We start from the raw sequence: 18,770 nt of genomic DNA, 5'->3' as shown, positions 1-18,770 counted from the left end.
GCATTGCAAGACTAAACAATGAACATCAATGATGATGTTTAGGTGAAAAAAGAACAACAAAAAAATAAAAAAAAATAAGTAATTAATTAATTAAAATAAAAATGTTACCGAGAAGCATCGTTGGGTCTTACAGGGTTAATGTCAACTCTCCAGGTTTAATAAACCTGACACTGATTTACTATGACACATGGTACAGTAGGCCTATGACACATGGTACAGTAGGCCTACTGTACTAGTGTTTCTCAAACGTTTTATTTGCAAGGATAACTCTGAGAGTACAACTGTAACTGTAATAATGTTATGGTTCAGGCCTATCTATAGCTCTTTGTGTTTCTGGTATACTATTATCCTGTGGCAAAACATACATTTTGACAAAAAAATTATACTATGTCTCTGATGTTGTATTATTGATTGTTCTGTGTTGCTGTTTATTTTCTATCTGTAAAGCACTTTGGTACAATGGGAGTTTAAAAAAAAAAGTGCAACATAAATACATTTGATTTGATTTGATTTGAACGCCCAGGAACTAGGAATTTAATGTGTTTATTTATCTAGTAGTTATTCCCCTATAAACTGGGACGTTTTCCATTTCTATTGAAAGGCCATTCACAAATAGATAAAAGTAAGTGTGCATGTGTGAGAACAGCAGTTAAGATAGAGTTTCGGGGCATTGTCTCCCAGTTACTGCCGGCACAGAGTACAAAACACTGATGCACACAAAGCAACCAACGGCATGGAACTCCCATAACCGCCGTAATATGAAGAACTCTTCAGTCTCCAGCTTAGCCCAAAGCACTTGACAAAACTATAGGTTACAAACGTAACCCCGGTTCTTTAATAATACAAGCGAGGTGACTCGCACTGGGAAAGAGCGCCATCTGGCGTGATCACAGAAGCATTAAATGATAAGCTGGGACATTTGGCTGGGTGTAAACCATAGATATAAGAAAGCTAGATGGCTCACCCGCACTCTGGCCAATGGAGAGCGACGTTGCTACGTGGCGGCCATCTTACCTCGGGGCCACATAACATTGTGTCTATGGGGCATGTACTTTTGAATAACCACAACTTGCTCAATTTTCAACCGATTTCCAAACGGTTTGGTTTGTTATAAACGTCAGAGACGTCCGCATACTTATATGCTTTTATACGACGTTCAAAAAACAAAATTAAGCAGATAAGCGTCCTGAATCATAGCCACGTTGACAACGTTTGTAATAAACCAACCCGTTTGTACATCCGTCAAGATTTGAGCGAGTTATGACTGTTTCTGTTTGAGCTGCCATTTAACATACTGTACTGTAGCCCCGAAGTAAGATGGCCGCCGGGTGAAAGACGTTAGAAACTCCGCCTTAAGCCATCTAGACTTTATATATATATCTATGGTGTAAACCACGTAGTCCCTGCATGGCCCACCCTCCCTCCTTATATGCAGGGTCCCGTGGTTTACTCTAACCCTAACCTTCCCTCCTTATATGCAGGGTCCCGTGGTTTACTCTAACCCTAACCCTCCCTCCTTATATGCAGGGTCCGGTGGTTTACTCTAACCCTAACCCTCCCTCCTTATATGCAGGGTCCGGTGGTTTACTCTAACCCTAACCCTCCCTCCTTATATGCAGGGTCCGGTGGTTTACTCTAACCCTAACCCTCCCTCCTTATATGCAGGGTCCGGTGGTTTACTCTAACCCTAACCCTCCCTCCTTATATGCAGGGTCCCGTGGTTTACTCTAACCCTAACCCTCCCTCCTTATATGCAGGGTCCCGTGGTTTACTCTAACCCTAACCCTCCCTCCTTATATGCAGGGTCCCGTGGTTTACTCTAACCCTAACCCTCCCTCCTTATATGCAGGGTCCCGTGGTTTACTCTAACCCTAACCCTCCCTCCTTATATGCAGGGTCCCGTGGTTTACTCTAACCCTAACCCTCCCTCCTTATATGCAGGGTCCCGTGGTTTACTCTAACCCTAACCCTCCCTCCTTATATGCAGGGTCCCGTGGTTTACTCTAACCCTAACCCTCCCTCCTTATATGCAGGGTCCCGTGGTTTACTCTAACCCTAACCCTCCCTCCTTATATGCAGGGTCCCGTGGTTTACTCTAACCCTAACCCTCCCTCCTTATATGCAGGGTCCCGTGGTTTACTCTAACCCTAACCCTCCCTCCTTATATGCAGGGTCCCGTGGTTTACTCTAACCCTAACCCTCCCTCCTTATATGCAGGGTCCCGTGGTTTACTCTAACCCTAACCCTCCCTCCTTATATGCAGGGTCCCGTGGTTTACTCTAACCCTAACCTTCCCTCCTTATATGCAGGGTCCCGTGGTTTACTCTAACCCTAACCCTCCCTCCTTATATGCAGGGTCCCGTGGTTTACTCTAACCCTAACCCTCCCTCCTTATATGCAGGGTCCCGTGGTTTACTCTAACCCTAACCCTCCCTCCTTATATGCAGGGTCCCGTGGTTTACTCTAACCCTAACCCTCCCTCCTTATATGCAGGGTCCCGTGGTTTACTCTAACCCTAACCTTCCCTCCTTATATGCAGGGTCCCGTGGTTTACTCTAACCCTAACCCTCCCTCCTTATATGCAGGGTCCCGTGGTTTACTCTAACCCTAACCCTCCCTCCTTATATGCAGGGTCCCGTGGTTTACTCTAACCCTAACCCTCCCTCCTTATATGCAGGGTCCCGTGGTTTACTCTAACCCTAACCTTCCCTCCTTATATGCAGGGTCCCGTGGTTTACTCTAACCCTAACCCTCCCTCCTTATATGCAGGGTCCCGTGGTTTACTCTAACCCTAACCCTCCCTCCTTATATGCAGGGTCCTGTGGTTTACTCTAACCCTAACCCTCCCTCCTTATATGCAGGGTCCCGTGGTTTACTCTAACCCTAACCCTCCCTCCTTATATGCAGGGTCCCGTGGTTTACTCTAACCCTAACCCTCCCTCCTTGTATGCAGGGTCCCGTGGTTTACTCTAACCCTAACCCTCCCTCCTTATATGCAGGGTCCCGTGGTTTACTCTAACCCTAACCCTCCCTCCTTGTATGCAGGGTCCCGTGGTTTACTCTAACCCTAACCCTCCCTCCTTATATGCAGGGTCCCGTGGTTTACTCTAACCCTAACCCTCCCTTCTTATATGCAGGGTCCCGTGGTTTACTCTGGCATTCAAAGTGCACTTCTGTTGAAGACACAGAGCATAAAGCATTATCCCCAGACTGTTTAAGTTTTTGTTATCGAATAGGACAGAAGAGTATACAGCTTGGTCAAGCATGGTGTAGTACACATGATAGTGTTCATGACAAGGCTCGGAAAAGCCCAGGACTTTTTTTTGTTATCCTTTTAGCCTTAAAGTCTGACTGTACCTCATGCCATTTATATGTTCTGTCTAACAAAGTATTCAATCAATCAATCAATCAAGCAAGCAAGCAATCAATCAATAAACCAATCAAACCAATCGGTCACGGCCACACAGCCAACTCAAGGTACGGCCACGGAGCCGACTTGGGGACCCAACGCAGCTCCTCCAAGGAAAACAAACAAATTAACGGATCTGAACGTGAATCCCCCCCACCGCCCGCCCCTTTTTTCCCTCACTGTATATGTTTCTTTTCCCTTTTTACCTCCTTTATGATGAATTCCTGTTCTGTCCTTTGTCTATATAGAAGTGTCTATTTGTACATCTCTAAATGTTTTTGATGAATTGAACATTGTGGACCCTATTGGAAACAAGTGTAATGCTTAATTGGGTCGTCCACTCACAGTTAACAGCCTTTGTATTGAACCAACCCCACTGCTGTTTCTCAATTCCATTAGAATTTCAATTAATTTCAATATAGTGCCAAATTCAATTGAATTAAAATCAAATACATTGTTCTGCCTCTGCCCTCCATCCCAACAGATCTCTCAGTTAATCCACCTCCCAAGGTAACAATCGGTGAAATTCCCTCCATATTTGGGCATGCAGGACTGATATCATGGATCTCCATGATATTTTGGGGCATGGCTGACATCATAGTGACATCATCGTCATGACACGAGTGTTGCATCAGCTCGACTAAAAGGCGGATCATGCAGAGTATATCAAACCAGGCAACAAGCTTGTCTCCTTGAGCCTTCAACGCCTTGTCTCCTTGAGCCTTCAAAGCCTTGTCTCCTTGAGCCTTCAACGCCTTGTCTCCTTGAGCCTTCAAAGCCTTGTCTCCTTGAGCCTTCAACGCCTTGTCTCCTTGAGCCTTCAACGCCTTGTCTCCTTGAGCCTTCAACGCCTTGTCTCCTTGAGCCTTCAACGCCTTGTCTCCTTGAGCCTTCAACGCCTTGTCTCCTTGAGCCTTCAACGCCTTGTCTCCTTGAGCCTTCAAAGCCTTGTCTCCTTGAGCCTTCAACGCCTTGTCTCCTTGAGCCTTCAACGCCTTGTCTCCTTGAGCCTTCAACGCCTTGCGAGGGAGAACGAGACATCGAAGACATCACATAGTCCACATATTACTGGATATATCGAAGTCCCATCAGCTTGAACGCGACATTAACCGACTGAAGATGTCCGACACGATCGAGGAGAGGATCAAGAACTATCGGACGGCTCCGTTCGACGCTCGCTTCCCCAACGTCAACCAGACGCGCAACTGCTACCAGAACTACCTGGACTTCCACCGGTGCACCAAGGCGCTGGGCGCCAAGGACCAGGACCCGGCGCCCTGCCAGTGGTACGCCAGGGTCTACCAGAGCCTGTGTCCCAGGAGCTGGGTGGACAAGTGGGACGAACAGCTGGAGAATGGGTCTTTCCCAGGGAAGATTTAAAGAGCCTGTGTCCCAGGAGCTGGGTGGACAAGTGGGACGAACAGCTGGAGAACGGGTCTTTCCCAGGGAAGATTTAAACCAAGCTTACTCCTCCTCCTTCCTGGACAAATGGGACGAACAGCTGGAGAGTGGGACTTTCCCAGGGAAGATTTAAACCAAGCTTACTCCCCCCTCCTTCCTTCTAACCACACCCCCATCAAAATGTGGGAAACAATGGGAAATGGGTTTTGTGAGTTTTAACCTCGGACGTGTAGATTTGGGGTCCTTGACAAATAAAACAAATAAATACAAAATATTGAGAATCACAGAACTAAACTATATTGGAACCCCAATCTACACTGTAATAGTCTCAGTGTTAATTTCTGAGACCTCTGAAAGGGTCCAGAGTTACAGACCCTGTAAGGATCCACTTGGACAAGCAACAACAAGTGACGCCACTACCTCGCCCGCTCCCACCCATGCCTAAATATGGGCTTCCTCCGATCTAAATATGGACATATACATCACAGGCAAGAGTGTATAATATAACAGGAACCGTGAATGTCACTGAACATTAAGCTAGCTAGCACACTCTACGAGTAAGGTCGCTCTACCAGAAAGCTCTGTATTGTGGTTTGTGATTTATGTCGCCATAATGTCGGTGTTCCATGAGGAGGTCGAGATCGAGGACTTTGAGTTTGACGAGGAGACGGAGACGTTCTACTACCCGTGTCCGTGCGGAGACAGGTTCGGCATCACCAGAGAGGACTTGGAGAACGGCGAAGAGGAGGCCACGTGTCCCAGCTGTTCGCTCATCATTAGGGTCATCTACGACAAGGACGCCTTCGTTTCAGGAGAGACGGTCCAAGCGCCAGCAGCACCGACGGGGGGCGTCGTAGAGCCGGCTCAGGTCTGACCACACGTATGCAGTCAGTGAGCACACCAGCAATTCTCAACCTGGTGGGCTGTAAAGGCGGGGTGCATAAGTATCTTTGGTCCGACACCCTAACCTAACCCTAACCACATGCGGAAGCCATGGGCGAGTCTTATCCGGCCACTTATGTGTCTTAACCGGCAACGCACGTCGGGTCTTAACAGGCCATGTATGTTGGACGAACGTATGCCCCCCGTAAAGGCCCATGCATACACTACACACAAAGCCACGTTGGACGGTTAGCACCACCCAAAATGTATGTTAAAACATTGCAACATTTTTTGTTTTGCTAAACAACGTGTGATACAGATTAAAAATAGGAACTACTATGATGGTTCCATTGATCCAAGCCAGGTCGAACCACTTAGCATGTGGTCAGATTCACAGGTTTGACCACATTCACAGGTTTGACCACATTCACAGGTTTGACCACAACAGCCTCAGAGATGCCGTGACAACCTCAGATATTTACAGCAGTGGTATATACAGTAACATACATAACATTTTCTTTTTCTTCCCCTCTATGTTTTTTTCTTCACTCGGCTACATCTTAACCCCAAGTCAATAACTAATTATGTCAAAAGAAAAATAAATCAGTGGTTCATGTCAAAGAGCCCCAGAAGTATTTACTCACACCCGTCTTGTGTGAAGTGACTGTATTCATATCAGATAGATCATATCTTACGTTGTCATGTACTGCCCTAAAACATTAAAGTCCATAGACTTGGCTGGCACAACAAAAAACCACATCATAACTGCTACAAAACAAACAGACTTTTGGCTGCCACATGATGTAATTTGTATGTGTATTCAGAGATTTGCACAAAGTTTAAGAATCCTTCCAAAATAGCAGATATTACAAGCTCACTCAGCACGGCACTGCGGTCAAACTGAATGTAATGATGCCTATACAATTCCAAGTGCTCGTCGGGGGGGGAGGGTAGCCCCCCGGTGGCCCCCCCGTTCAAATAGGATTACTTTATGATTGTCTCAGCCTTAAACATTTGGGACCCCCATGGGGTACGACATTGTAAAGGTCATCTTTCACCATAGTAAATGCTGCATTCATGTTCTGTTTTTTTTACAAGGACGGCAAAAAGGGCAGACTCTCAAGCCTCCTTTGGCGTGCGTGTGTGTGTGTGTGTGTGTGTGTGTGTGCGTGTGAGTGCGTGAGTGCGTGCGCCTCAGAGTGAGGAGTAGACAGCAGTGGAGTAGCACGGAGGGTTGTCCAGAGACTGACCCTCTGCGGTGCTCCTACCCTCCTACGAGCACTCATCCTGGGCATAGAGGTGGTCCGCCTCCGAGCAGTGCACTCATCCTGGGCATAGAGGTGGTGCTCCTACCCGCCTACGAGCACTCATCCTGGGAATAGAGGTGGTGCTCCTACCCGCCTACGAGCACTCATCCTGGGCATAGAGGTGGTGCTCCTACCCGCCTACGAGCACTCATCCTGGGCATAGAGTGGGCATAGAGGTGGTGCTCCATAGAGGTGGTGGTGAAACTGTGGAGTACATACAGCGTTTTTTTCCTTATCAGGCCTGACATCGAAATAAAAAAAGTATTCTGAAAGAATATATATTCAAAGATTTGTGCCGCATTTTCACGATTTAAAAAAATAATGAAATCACACCCGGATGTGATTTCACAACTGGCCTTTTTTGTGCAGAAAAAATGAGCATGGTTGCTACGGTCATCCAGTTCACCCGGGTGTGATTTAATTACGTCAGAAATTATTTTGAACATAGCAACCATGCTCATTTTTTTCTGCACACAAAAGCCAGTTGTAGGAGTGGTTTACACCACTCAAAAAGCAGACCTACAAGCTCGTAGCGCGCCACTCAGTGGCTCGCTATGAGCTTGTAGATCTGCTATTTTTCAATAGCTAAAGTATAACATAATGCTTAGTTAAAACACCAAAAGGGGTTCCCGTGACGGTCCAGAATGGGCTAATGATGACACTTGGTTACGGTTACGTCATAGCGACTTCACCATTTTAGTTCATGGTGCAGCGTCAGGAATTAACGATGGTCATGATAGTTCATGATAAATTCAAGATGAAAGTATGATGATTTCATCATTAATTTCCCCCCTCAAGTAAAATTGTAAACCAAGTTCCTTCTCTTTCGAAGACAGATGGAGCTCGTTATTTTGTAAACGTATTGCTTATGGAGCCGGGTTCTTATGGAGCCCACTATCAAGGAGGGTTCTTATCGAGCCCACTATCAAGGAGGGTTCTTATCGAGCCCACTATCGAGGATTTTCTATTATTTTGTGGAAAGACGGGAGGCAATACATTCTGAACAGAACCAGTATCTTTTACTAGGCCTATAGGGCCTTCAAATACAGTACTTCTCTGACGGAAGGCAATTGACCTTTTTACCAATAAAATAACCAATTTGGGCGGGAACCCCTTTTGGTGTTAGCATTATGTTATGCTTTAGCTATTGAAAAATAGCAGATCTACAAGCTCATAGAACTTATACAACGTGTGATACAGATTAAAAATAGGAACTACTATGATGGTTCCATTGATCCAAGCCAGGTCGAACCACTTAGCATGTGGTCAGATTCACAGGTTTGACCACATTCACAGGTTTGACCACAACAGCCTCAGAGATGCCGTGACAACCTCAGATATTTACAGCAGTGGTATAGACAGTAACATACATGACATATTCTTTTTCTTCCCCTCTATGTTTTTTTCTTCACTCGGCTACATCTTAACCCCATGTCAAGAACTAATTATGTCAAAAGAAAAATAAATAAATAGGTATTTTGAATCCTAACTATATCAGTGGGCATAGAGGTGGTGCTCCTACCCTCCTACGAGCTCTCATCCTGGGCATAGAGATGGTGCTCCTACCTGCCTACGAGCACTCATCCTGGGCATAGAGGTGGTGCTCCTACCCTCCTACGAGCTCTCATCCTGGGCATAGAGGTGGTGCTCCTACCTGCCTACGAGCACTCATCCTGGGCATAGAGGTGGTGCTCCTACCCGCCTACGAGTTCTCATCCTGGGCATAGAGGTGGTGCTCCTACCCGCCTATACGAGCACTCATCCTGGGCATAGAGGTGGTGCTCCTACCCGCCTACGAGCACTCATCCTGGGCATAGAGGTGGTGCTCCTACCCGCCTACGAGCACTCATCCTGGGCATAGAGGTGGTGCTCCTACCCGCCTACGAGCACTCATCCTGGGCATAGAGGTGGTGCTCCTACCCGCCTACGAGCACTCATCCTGGGCATAGAGGTGGTGCTCCTACCCGCCTCCGAGCTCTCATCCTGGGCATAGAGCTGGTGCTCCTACCCGCCTCCGAGCTCTCATCCTGGGCATAGAGCTGGTGCTCCTACCCGCCTCCGAGCACTCATCCTGGGCATAGAGCTGGTGCTCCTACCCGCCTCCGAGCACTCATCCTGGGCATAGAGTGGGCATAGAGGTGGTGCTCCATAGAGGTGGTGGTGAAACTGTGGAGTACAGCGTCTTTGCCTAACAGGCCTGACATCGAAATAAAAAAAAGGTCTTCTGAAAGAATATATATTCAAAGTGCCGCATTTTCAAGATTTTTCAGAAATAGCAGATCTACAAGCTCATAGCGAGCCACTGAGTGGCGCGCTACGAGCTTGTAGGTCTGCTATTTCTGAAAAATACCTCTAGCGCGCCACGAGCTTGTATGTCTGCTATTTTTGAAAAATCGAAGAACGACTGACATAGAAACATAGCTTTTTCAGAAAACTGTCAGGATGTAGAAGACATTTTTAGAATCTGACCTCAGGTCAAAATGGGTTAAAGAAACAGTTAACTGGTTGATATGTGTACGGTCATATGTGTATGGTCACTTTAAAAGCGTAATTTAGTTTCCCCGGACGCTGGTTGGCAGGTATCAATACACTTGATCGTCTCTTGTCTTGATTGTTTAAACATGATGTCATGGGCCGCTATGCTCGATAACAGGCTCGATAAGTCCAAAGCCTATTATATTGATAACGGGTACTCAATAAGCTTGTTATCTGATTTTTTCGGGTATCGGTTATCGAGCTCCATCCCCATCGGTTACAATTCCTTCATACTTTCTTTCTGTGATTGAGGTAATGTTTATAAAAATAATAATAATAATAATAATAATAATAAAATAAAATCTACACCGATATCCAAGCTGTACACCGACTACTTTACATTGTATCAAAGTGTCGTTTCTTCAGTGTTGTCACATGAAGAGATATAATTATTTTTTTGCAGAAATGCGAGGGGTGTGCTCACTTCTGCGAGATACTGTATGTATTAGACAGAGGTCACTGTTATTGGTCAGGCTTCCTGCTCTGCCGAGACAAGTCACAGAGGGTATGCAGTGGCTATCCAACGACAAATATTGTGTTATTTGTCCGTTTCCTACAGAATAAACTGTCACCTGAGGTTCCTGTTCGTTTCATCGTCTACTACAATAAGTCTGTTACTCTCGTCTGTTACACCCGACAAAGGCCACTGCGGTCCAGGGCGGGCAGCGCCCGAGCGCCTTTCTTGATATGTCCGATGAGTACAATGGTGCACGCGAGGGCTGCGATCAGGACAGCTCCAGCTCCGAGGAAGATGCCCATGACCACTGGCGCTCCGCTCTCGGTGGCCCAGGCAATGAGCGCAGGGCAGGCGGGGACGGTCTTCCAGAAGCCGCCGTGCGGTTTGGGGCAAGTCTCCCTAACCTCCTTCGATTCCCACAAGCCCCCGAGGTTGCCACAACAATGGAATGTGCTGTGGAAGTACTTGAGGGTGAGGGCGACGGCCGGGTCCTTCTCGGCCATGACGTACAGGCCATATGCGGTGCCGTAGACCTCCGGCGGCTCGACCGAGTCCCCATCGAAGTAGGCGAGCACTCCGAGTGCTGCCGCCAGGAGGGCCAGGAGGGCCAGCAGGACGGCGAACAGTCCGAGGCCCCGTCGGTTCTCCTTGTAGGCGCTGAAGACTCCGAAGGCGACCACGGCCAGCAACACCGAACCCAGCGCGATCAGCGCGGTCACGCCGATGACGAATCCACTGACGAACTCTCCGATCACAGTGTCGTTCGTAGCCACTTCAAACAAGCCTTTGTTGTTATCGCTGAATCTCAGCAGCAAGCCAAGAGACAACGTGACGATCCCCACCAAAAGCAACGCAGTGTTGAGAATGAGCAGGATCCATTTGGATAGCGTGCCGCATGCGCCCAGTGCCATGATGATAAATATCCTTCCTTTGTCCTCGGTCTCCTCCCAGCGTCTTGGGACCGTCTGATGTATCACTATTATAATTTATATGTCAAGCTAAACAAACATTATTAGCAGATTAGGTAGAACAAACGATTGTTAACACTGCTCATTTGACTTTCATTTTTAAAGGGCATGTTGTGACGTCGTTGTGTGATGATGTGACGTCATTACGTACGCACAATGACGTTACTGAAACGTACAGGCCACCTCGGCAAAAGATATTACTTAAACCGCCGATCGAACTGATGCACCCATGTACTGTATACAGTAGGTAGGCATTATGGAGATCCAGAACTGCCGATCTGACCGCTACATGTCCATATCATTTATGGGCCTGCCCATTGCCCATATATGGGACTGACTTCACAACACAAACATTGAAAATGAAGGTGAGGATGCAAATTCTGTTTGGGCCGGAATGAGTTGATGTATGATGATGTACATCATGTGTGATTTAATTCAGGGGTTCTCAACCTTTTTGGCCGGGGACCCGCGAAAATGCTTTGGCAACGTCTCGGGACCCCCGCCCCGCCCCCTCCCGATCCCCAATATAAATTGACTGCTACAATAACCTTAATAATAGAGACAATACACCATAAATAAATACTGAAACCATCATCATTAGGGAAGGTGTATGCATGTACTATGTGTACTATATGTAAATTCTTCATTTCCACTTTACAGCCATTCAGTTGCAAAAAAAAACAAAAAAACTTTTTTTTTTTTTTTTTTTTAATAATTTGGGGACCCCCCAAAATAATTTGGCGACCCCTCGAGGGGTCGCGACCCACGGGTTGAGAACCCCTGATCTAATTGATAACAATCAAAAGTTTGGAATCGGGGAGAAATAATGTAATTGTCTTGTAATTGTCTAATGTAAATCTCAAAGCAATGCGATTTTGTAAAAACTGTTTATGCTAGTTGTTTTCCTTCTGGTCCCAGTCAGAGATCATCAAACAAAGACTAGTCACACTCAGAGGCGTGAAAGACACCTCTGAGGAAAACAAAGGAAATGCAACCCCCGCTATGCACGATGGCATATTAGTACTCTCTCTGAATGAGAGAGATACTCTTTAAGAGTTTTAACTTGACTTCAGTTATATAAGCTGTAGAACTGTATTGATATGATATGATTATGATATAGTACTTTATTGTCACACAAAGAACAAGACAATTTACATACATAAAGCCATGAAGACAAGAGCAATATCCACCGCCTAGATTACCCCGTGGCTACAACTCCTGATTAAGCCTCAAGGTTGACTGGTATTGGTTAATTCACTCTAATTAAAGGACCACTTCACCACACAGAGCAGGGTGAAAACAAAACAAAGAAAAAATACATCAAGTCAAAAAACAACAAACAAAAGCAAATACAGTAAAAATACAGGAAATACAGTAACAATATTGAAATATGTACAGTCACGTAACATTTGGTGTAGAGGTACGTTTTTAATTGAGACTTAAAAACAGGCACAGAGGGTGCTAGCCTTAGCTGTGTCGGCAGTGCATTCCACAACGTAGGTGCACGGGCAGAAAATGCTCGATCACCACGTGTAATTAAATTAGTCCTAGGGACATCAAGGAGGGCCTTATCTGACGATCTAAGGGTGCGTTCTGGTTTGTGCGGGGAGAGCATATCAAGGATATATTCAGGGTCCATTCCGTTTAAGGCTTTATATGTGATAAGGATAATTTTAAAGTCGCACCTGTAGCCCACAGGCAACCAGTGAAGGCCAGCTAATATGGGTGTGATATGGTCTCGTTTTCTCCTGTTAGTAAGTAGTCGGGCGGCAGAGTTCTGTATGAGTTGTAGACGGGAAATAGCTTTTTTGTTAAAGGAGCATTCAGTGATTTGGAAAAAAAACCCGGTCCGCCCCGGTAACAAGATGTGCACATGCACGCTCTACAGTGGGGGAAGTACAACAGACCAACAGCACGTGCACCAAGGCCCGCCCCACTCGATCATGATTGGATGAAGGCCCCTCTCATGTTGATTGGATGAAGGCTTTGCCACCCAAAGCCCAAACCGAAACTAGGGTTTTTTGACCCCAGGGGCTCACTGGGGACAGGGAGGAACTCCTTATATGGTCAGCACCCTTTATAGTAGGGAGGATTATCCAAAAAAAAAGGAAAAAAAAGTGATATTTGAATTAAGTGAAATCACTGAATATACCTTTAAGGCCGGAGTAAATGGAGTTGCAGTAGTCGAGGCGTGATGAAATGCGGGCGTTAATTACTTTTTCAAGGTCAGGGGGTGACAGGAATGATTTCATTTTGGCAATATTTCTCAACTGAAAGTAGCATGATTGAACAACTGTGGTTATTTGTTTATTGAAGGATAGGTCGGAGTCAAAGATCACACCCAGGTTGCGGGCTGCAGGTGTGATATTTGTGGACAGGGAACCAAATTGAGGGTGGAGGGAGAGGGTTGAACTAGAAGGGCCAAATAGGATCATATCAGATTTTGACTGGTTTAGCTGGAGGAAGTTTTGCGACATCCAGTCCTTGATGTCGGAGAGACAGGCTACGAGGCGTGATATATTGTCTGAACCGGGTTTGAGTGGGATGTACAGCTGAGTATCGTCGGCATAGCAGTGGAAATTGATGTTATGCGAGCGAATGATGTTACCAATGGGGAGCATGTAGATGGAGAACAGCAGTGGACCTAGAATTAATCCCTGAGGGACCCCGCATGTAAATGGGGCCTGTGTGGAGGAGGCCTCTCCTATGCTGGCGGACAGGGTCCGGCCTGACAGGTACGAGCTGAGCCCGTCCTAGAAACCGTCCTCCAGTGACATCATCATTTAGACAGATTTTTTTTTAAACAAGATTTTTACAAAAAATATTTAGATTTTCATTATCGTGAGAACGATGGCTTCCATTTTCGCATTGCAACTTTTCAGGACTAGAAAGCCTGCAGTTTCTATTAGCTTGTATTCCTCATCGATGATGTCACTGGAGGACGGTTTCTGAACTGCCCACAGCCCTCCTATAAGACACAGACCTAGTAGAAAGAAATTGCACCATTTTTTCATGATTACTAGTGAGGAACTATTATATGAAGATATGTTGAAAAGTGGTGAAGTGGTCCTTTAACCAATACATCATTATTTTGCTATGATTCCATGCTTTCATAGAAAGAAAAAGAAACAATGACAGTCATTCTAATAAAAGTATCTTGTCACATTTTGCCTTTCGATAATTTAAAGGCAACACATCGGACTAGACTAGAGTGACATAATGTGATATGGCATAAGTGTTATATAAAAATCTGAGTGAACTGAGTGGTGTAAGGTATTATATAGCCTGATCAGCTGTGGTCTGACGTAATGTCTGACGTAATGAAATCACACCCGTGTGAACTGAGTGACCATAGCAACCATGCTAATTTTTTTGGTACGAACAAACACGTGGACACGTAAACTAACAAAGCCAGTTGTTGGAGTGGTTTACACCACTCAAAAAATAGTGTTATATAAAGATCAGATCGGGAAAGATCGGTATGTCTCAAAATCAAATGATGGGAATCGTAAACGTGATCGGGACATCCCTATGCCTATAACTAATATAATATCTAACTACTTCTTCAAAGTGATTCCACGCTCTCATAGTTACAGAGCTTTATTATAAGGACCCATTTGGAACCTCATCAAGGAAGCTGTATAGCCAAAGGTCCCTGGATCCCAGAGCACTTGACCGTGGAACTCCATGTTTGGGCGGTGACTGACGCCATATGGATGACATCGTCGATGGTATCTCCCGGTGGAGATTTTCACCCCGCTGGGTGCACCCAATTCTCCTTGACTATGAAATATGTCTGCTGGGAGCTTCCTCCAATCCAGATAACGTAGACACCTATTACATCATGTCTTAATCTACATCACAGTGAGTGTATAAAAGGAACGAGGATGCGTCAGAGCATGACGATTGATTTGACCGCCTACTAGAGTGAATATTTGTCACCAGGGCAGCTGTCCACCCCGACAAGTCTAAAACCCAATCGCAGAACCTCACGGAGAATCGACCACAAGGCCTGTCCGTTATCTATCTAACTACGACGCAAACGCAGACTTGCGAGCAGACGTTTGTTCACAAATACCGTTAAAAGTTGTCTCTGATATCTGACAGATTTGAGATTGATTATACGGTTGAGCAGCGCGTATAGTAGTACCATGGTCGGGGTGAAGGCGATCGAGTCCGACTCGGACTTCCAGCCGGCGCTGGCGGCCTCGGGCGCGGGCCTCACCGTGGTCCAGTTCAGCATGGCTGGCTGCGAGCCGTGCGTGCGCGTGGGCCCGGCCTTCGCGCTGCTGAGCAGCCGCTACCCGGGCGTGGCCTTCCTGCGGGTGGACGTGCGGGAGTGCCGGGCGACGGCGGCGCTCCACGGCGTCTCGGCCACGCCCACCTTCCTGCTGTTCCGCGACGGGCTCCGCGTGGACGCGCACGAGGGCGTGAACGCCGCCGCCCTGGAGGAAAAGATCGCACGGCACGTCGAGAGCGAGCCCGGCGTCCCCCGGGGACGTGTGGACCTGACGCACCTCGTCGACCGCGCCGGCTGCCAGTGCCTCAACGAGAGCGACGAGCGCGGCCTCGCCAACTGCCTGGACCGCGGCGGCAAGGCCGACCCGTCGTCGTACCTGGAGTCGGACTGCGACGAGCAGCTGCTGATCACCGTGGCCTTCAACCAGCCCGTCAAGCTCTTCTCCGTGAGGATGCGGGCGTCGGACCTGGGCCGCGCGCCCAAGTCGGTCCGCGTGTTCACCAACCGGCCGTCCATGGACTTCGACGACGCGGAGCGGGGCGCGGCCACGCAGACCCTGGAGCTGACGGAGGAGCAGCTCTGTGGTGGAGCTGACGACGGAGGAGGAGCGGTGGCGGCGGCCACCGCGATCCCTCTGTGCTACGTCAAGTTCCAGAACGTGCAGAGCGTGGCACTGTTCGTGGCGTCCAACCAGGGCGGGGAGGAGACCACACGCATCAACGAGCTGAGCTTCATCGGGACGCCGATGCAGTTCACCAACATGAGCGACTTCAAGCGGGTCAACGGGGAGAAGGGGGAGGGGCATGAGTGAGTTGGAGGGACATGCAAGCCCCCAGTGAGGCTCTACAGCGTCGAAGCACTCGGCCCTAGTGGTTGGAGCGTGAACTGCAGGAAACCCAGTGAAGCTGCTGGGCTTTAACATTGAGCGCTCGGTTGCAAATGCGGAAGTAGACGGTTCTTCCGGGTGCTTCAAAACGCCACTGAGCAACTTCCACTGACATGAATAGTGGGGGGTTGAGCTATCCTTTTATTACTCCATGGGGAGATGGTGGTGGCTTTAAGCTGGGGGGGGGGGGGACCCCTAGGGCACTGGTCCCAAACCTTTTTACGTCAAGGACCCCCAAAATGATACTCATTAACCCGCGGACCCCCCATTTGAAAATACATGCCAAGGACCCCCATAAGAGTAGATTTTTACAGCTCTAGGGCCCCCCGGTTTGACCTGAATTATAGGCTACGGACCCCCCATTTAATGGCATTTCTATCTCTGGGACCCCCAATACATATTGTAAAATGAATGTTGATGTAACTCTGAGAGTTACAGACCCATAAGGGTCCATTTGGTTCCTAATTATCATTTAGCTGGGGACCCCCTGGAACTCCCTCAAGTACCCCTAGGGGTCCCCGGACCCCACTTTGGGAACCACTGCCCTAGGGGGTCCTCGGAGCTGCAACCCAAGAGGGCCATCGTTGTGTGATTTTTTTTTAAGGGGCACCAGCCCTAACCTGACTCTGCCAGATGGGGCAGCAGAAATGGTAAATAAATGGTAAATGGTGCATTTATATAGCGCCTTTATCCAAGGCGCTTTACATAGATGCATGTGCATTACATTCACCCATTCACACACACATTCATACACCGATGGCGGCAGAAACCATGCAAGGTACCAACCAGCACATCAGGAGCAATTTGGGGTTCAGTATCTTGCTCAAGGACACTTCGACACTAACTCTGGGGGAGCCCGGGTTCGAACTGGCGACCTTGCGGTTACCATCCGGAAACTCTACCCCTGAGCCACCGCCGCCGCAGAGAGTACACAGGGTTGAGAGGGGGAACCCTGTGTACTCTCTGCTGCCCCATCTGGCGGAGTCAGGTTACACCAGCCCCTCCTATATCGAGCTTTTGGTGTTTGCCCCTCACTTCACACAGGTGTGATTTTTGTTATTACAAAGAAAAAATAAGTGCAATTATGCTAACAGAATTAAGCACTATATTGTGCATTATATTCACCCATTCACACACCGATGGCGACGGAAACCGCAAGCAAGGCACCAACCAGCAAATCAGGAGCAATTTGGGGTTCAGTGTCTTGCTCAAGGACACTTCGACACTAACTCTGGGGGAACCCGGGTTCGAACTGGCAACCTTGAGGTTACCATCCGGCCAATCTACCCCCTGAGCCACCGCCGCCCCCCGGTGGCTGTGGTGTATACTCCTTGTTGTTTCGGGCATGCACACTGCCGTTCACTTCCTTGTTTACGGCTCCAAAAGAATGGCTCGTATCTCCTAATCTAGGGAGCTCTCCGTGGTTCTGACCAAAAGGACAATGTTCCGTCTTCATTCCTGACTCCAGCATGCATCTCGTTAAGGCCTGATCGAGGCATGTCCTACAAATTAATGTCTAAGTCAAGTTTTCTGAAAATAAAAATAAAATAAATACATAAAAAACTAGAAAAAGTGCCCCTCGGGGCACAGGTCTCCACCAAGCCAGGTCAGGTTGTGGCCTCCTGGTGGCGCTATAATAGGCCAATGTGAAAAGGGTGCCTTTGATGGCAATTGGATGATTTGAGGCATTTTGTTCCAAAAATGTGTTTTGCAAAAATCAACCTGTTGGTGGCGCTATAACAGGCCAATGTGAAAAGGGTGGGATATATTCCTCAGCCTAGTAAGAAAATGTGTGAAAGATTTCACGTAAATTGCACGCTGCGTTCATGATTTGAGGCTTTTGTTCAAAACGGGGCAATCTTGCAAACTGTGAAAGCCAATTATAGCCAATTAGGATAGAATATGAAATATCGGACAGATCCGACTTGAGCACATGACTATAGAGATACTATGTAACGATTTGTGAGATTTCTGGACAGAATCTGAAGGAGTAATATCAAAAAATGTGTTTTACAAAAGTCGGCCTCTTGGTGGCGCTATAAAAGGCAGATGCGGAAAATGCATGTCAAAGGTTTGTCCTTGGCCTCTAGGAAGTGTGCATGCAACGTTTCACGCAGATCGGTGCAGTTTTAGGTAAAAAATGTGAAAAGCTGCCTCATGGTGGCGCTATAACAGGCCGTTCTGGAAAATGTGGGGCAGAGGTTCATCGTTGGCACCCAGGGAGTGTGTGTGCAAAGTTTGGCATCGACCGGGTTAACGGTGCCGGAGATTAGCTGGTAACGGACGGACGGAAGGACGGACACACACACGGACGTGCAAAACATACTCTCTCCCCATGCCTTTGGCCTGGTGGAGACAATTATATTAATAAAAACACTTATAATCGTACGTCATCACGATGTCGATTTGCTCAGACACATACAGTGCATGGCGTAAATTAATTGTCAATGGGAATTTAATCGTTGTGTATAGCACAACAATAGAGGGTATGCGCATGACATCATCATCATACCCGGAAGTTATGCAGGAACACATACTCAGTGGCAAAAAAATAATAAGCAACTCATTTTGCCACTCGATTTGCCACTCGATTTCCCATTCACTCGCACTGCATGTGCATACCCTCTATACCGATTTACTGCATGTGCACACCCTCTATACCCATTTACTCACTGCATGTGCACA

General features: G+C 47.3%; 3 protein-coding genes across 3 annotated transcripts; all 3 read left to right on the top strand.

The window, feature by feature from the left end:
• Positions 1-4,528: 4,528 nt before the first annotated feature.
• Positions 4,529-4,789, top strand: LOC306943398 (cytochrome c oxidase subunit 6B1-like; the record flags this gene model as incomplete). The annotated part of the gene is made up of 1 exon (XM_079529701.1): positions 4,529-4,789. The coding sequence occupies one exon, from the start codon at positions 4,529-4,531 to the stop codon at positions 4,787-4,789; it is 261 nt and encodes an 86-aa protein (XP_079385827.1).
• Positions 4,790-5,423: 634 nt separating this feature from the next.
• Positions 5,424-5,684, top strand: LOC306943761 (diphthamide biosynthesis protein 3-like; the record flags this gene model as incomplete). Its single annotated transcript, XM_079530291.1, has 1 exon — positions 5,424-5,684. One exon carries the CDS (start codon positions 5,424-5,426, stop codon positions 5,682-5,684), a length of 261 nt encoding a protein of 86 aa, XP_079386417.1.
• A 9,426-nt stretch (positions 5,685-15,110) lies between these two features.
• On the top strand, positions 15,111-16,010 carry LOC306943759 (thioredoxin-like protein 1; the record flags this gene model as incomplete). Its single annotated transcript, XM_079530289.1, has 1 exon — positions 15,111-16,010. One exon carries the CDS (start codon positions 15,111-15,113, stop codon positions 16,008-16,010), a length of 900 nt encoding a protein of 299 aa, XP_079386415.1.
• Positions 16,011-18,770: the final 2,760 nt, after the last annotated feature.

The sequence above is a fragment of the Electrona antarctica genome, assembly GCF_951216825.1.
Source record: "Electrona antarctica genome assembly, chromosome: 19".
In the NCBI taxonomy this organism is placed as follows: domain Eukaryota; kingdom Metazoa; phylum Chordata; class Actinopteri; order Myctophiformes; family Myctophidae; genus Electrona; species Electrona antarctica.
The sequence above is the reverse complement of the archived record's forward strand: the minus strand, read 5'-3'. Positions and strand labels throughout refer to the sequence as shown.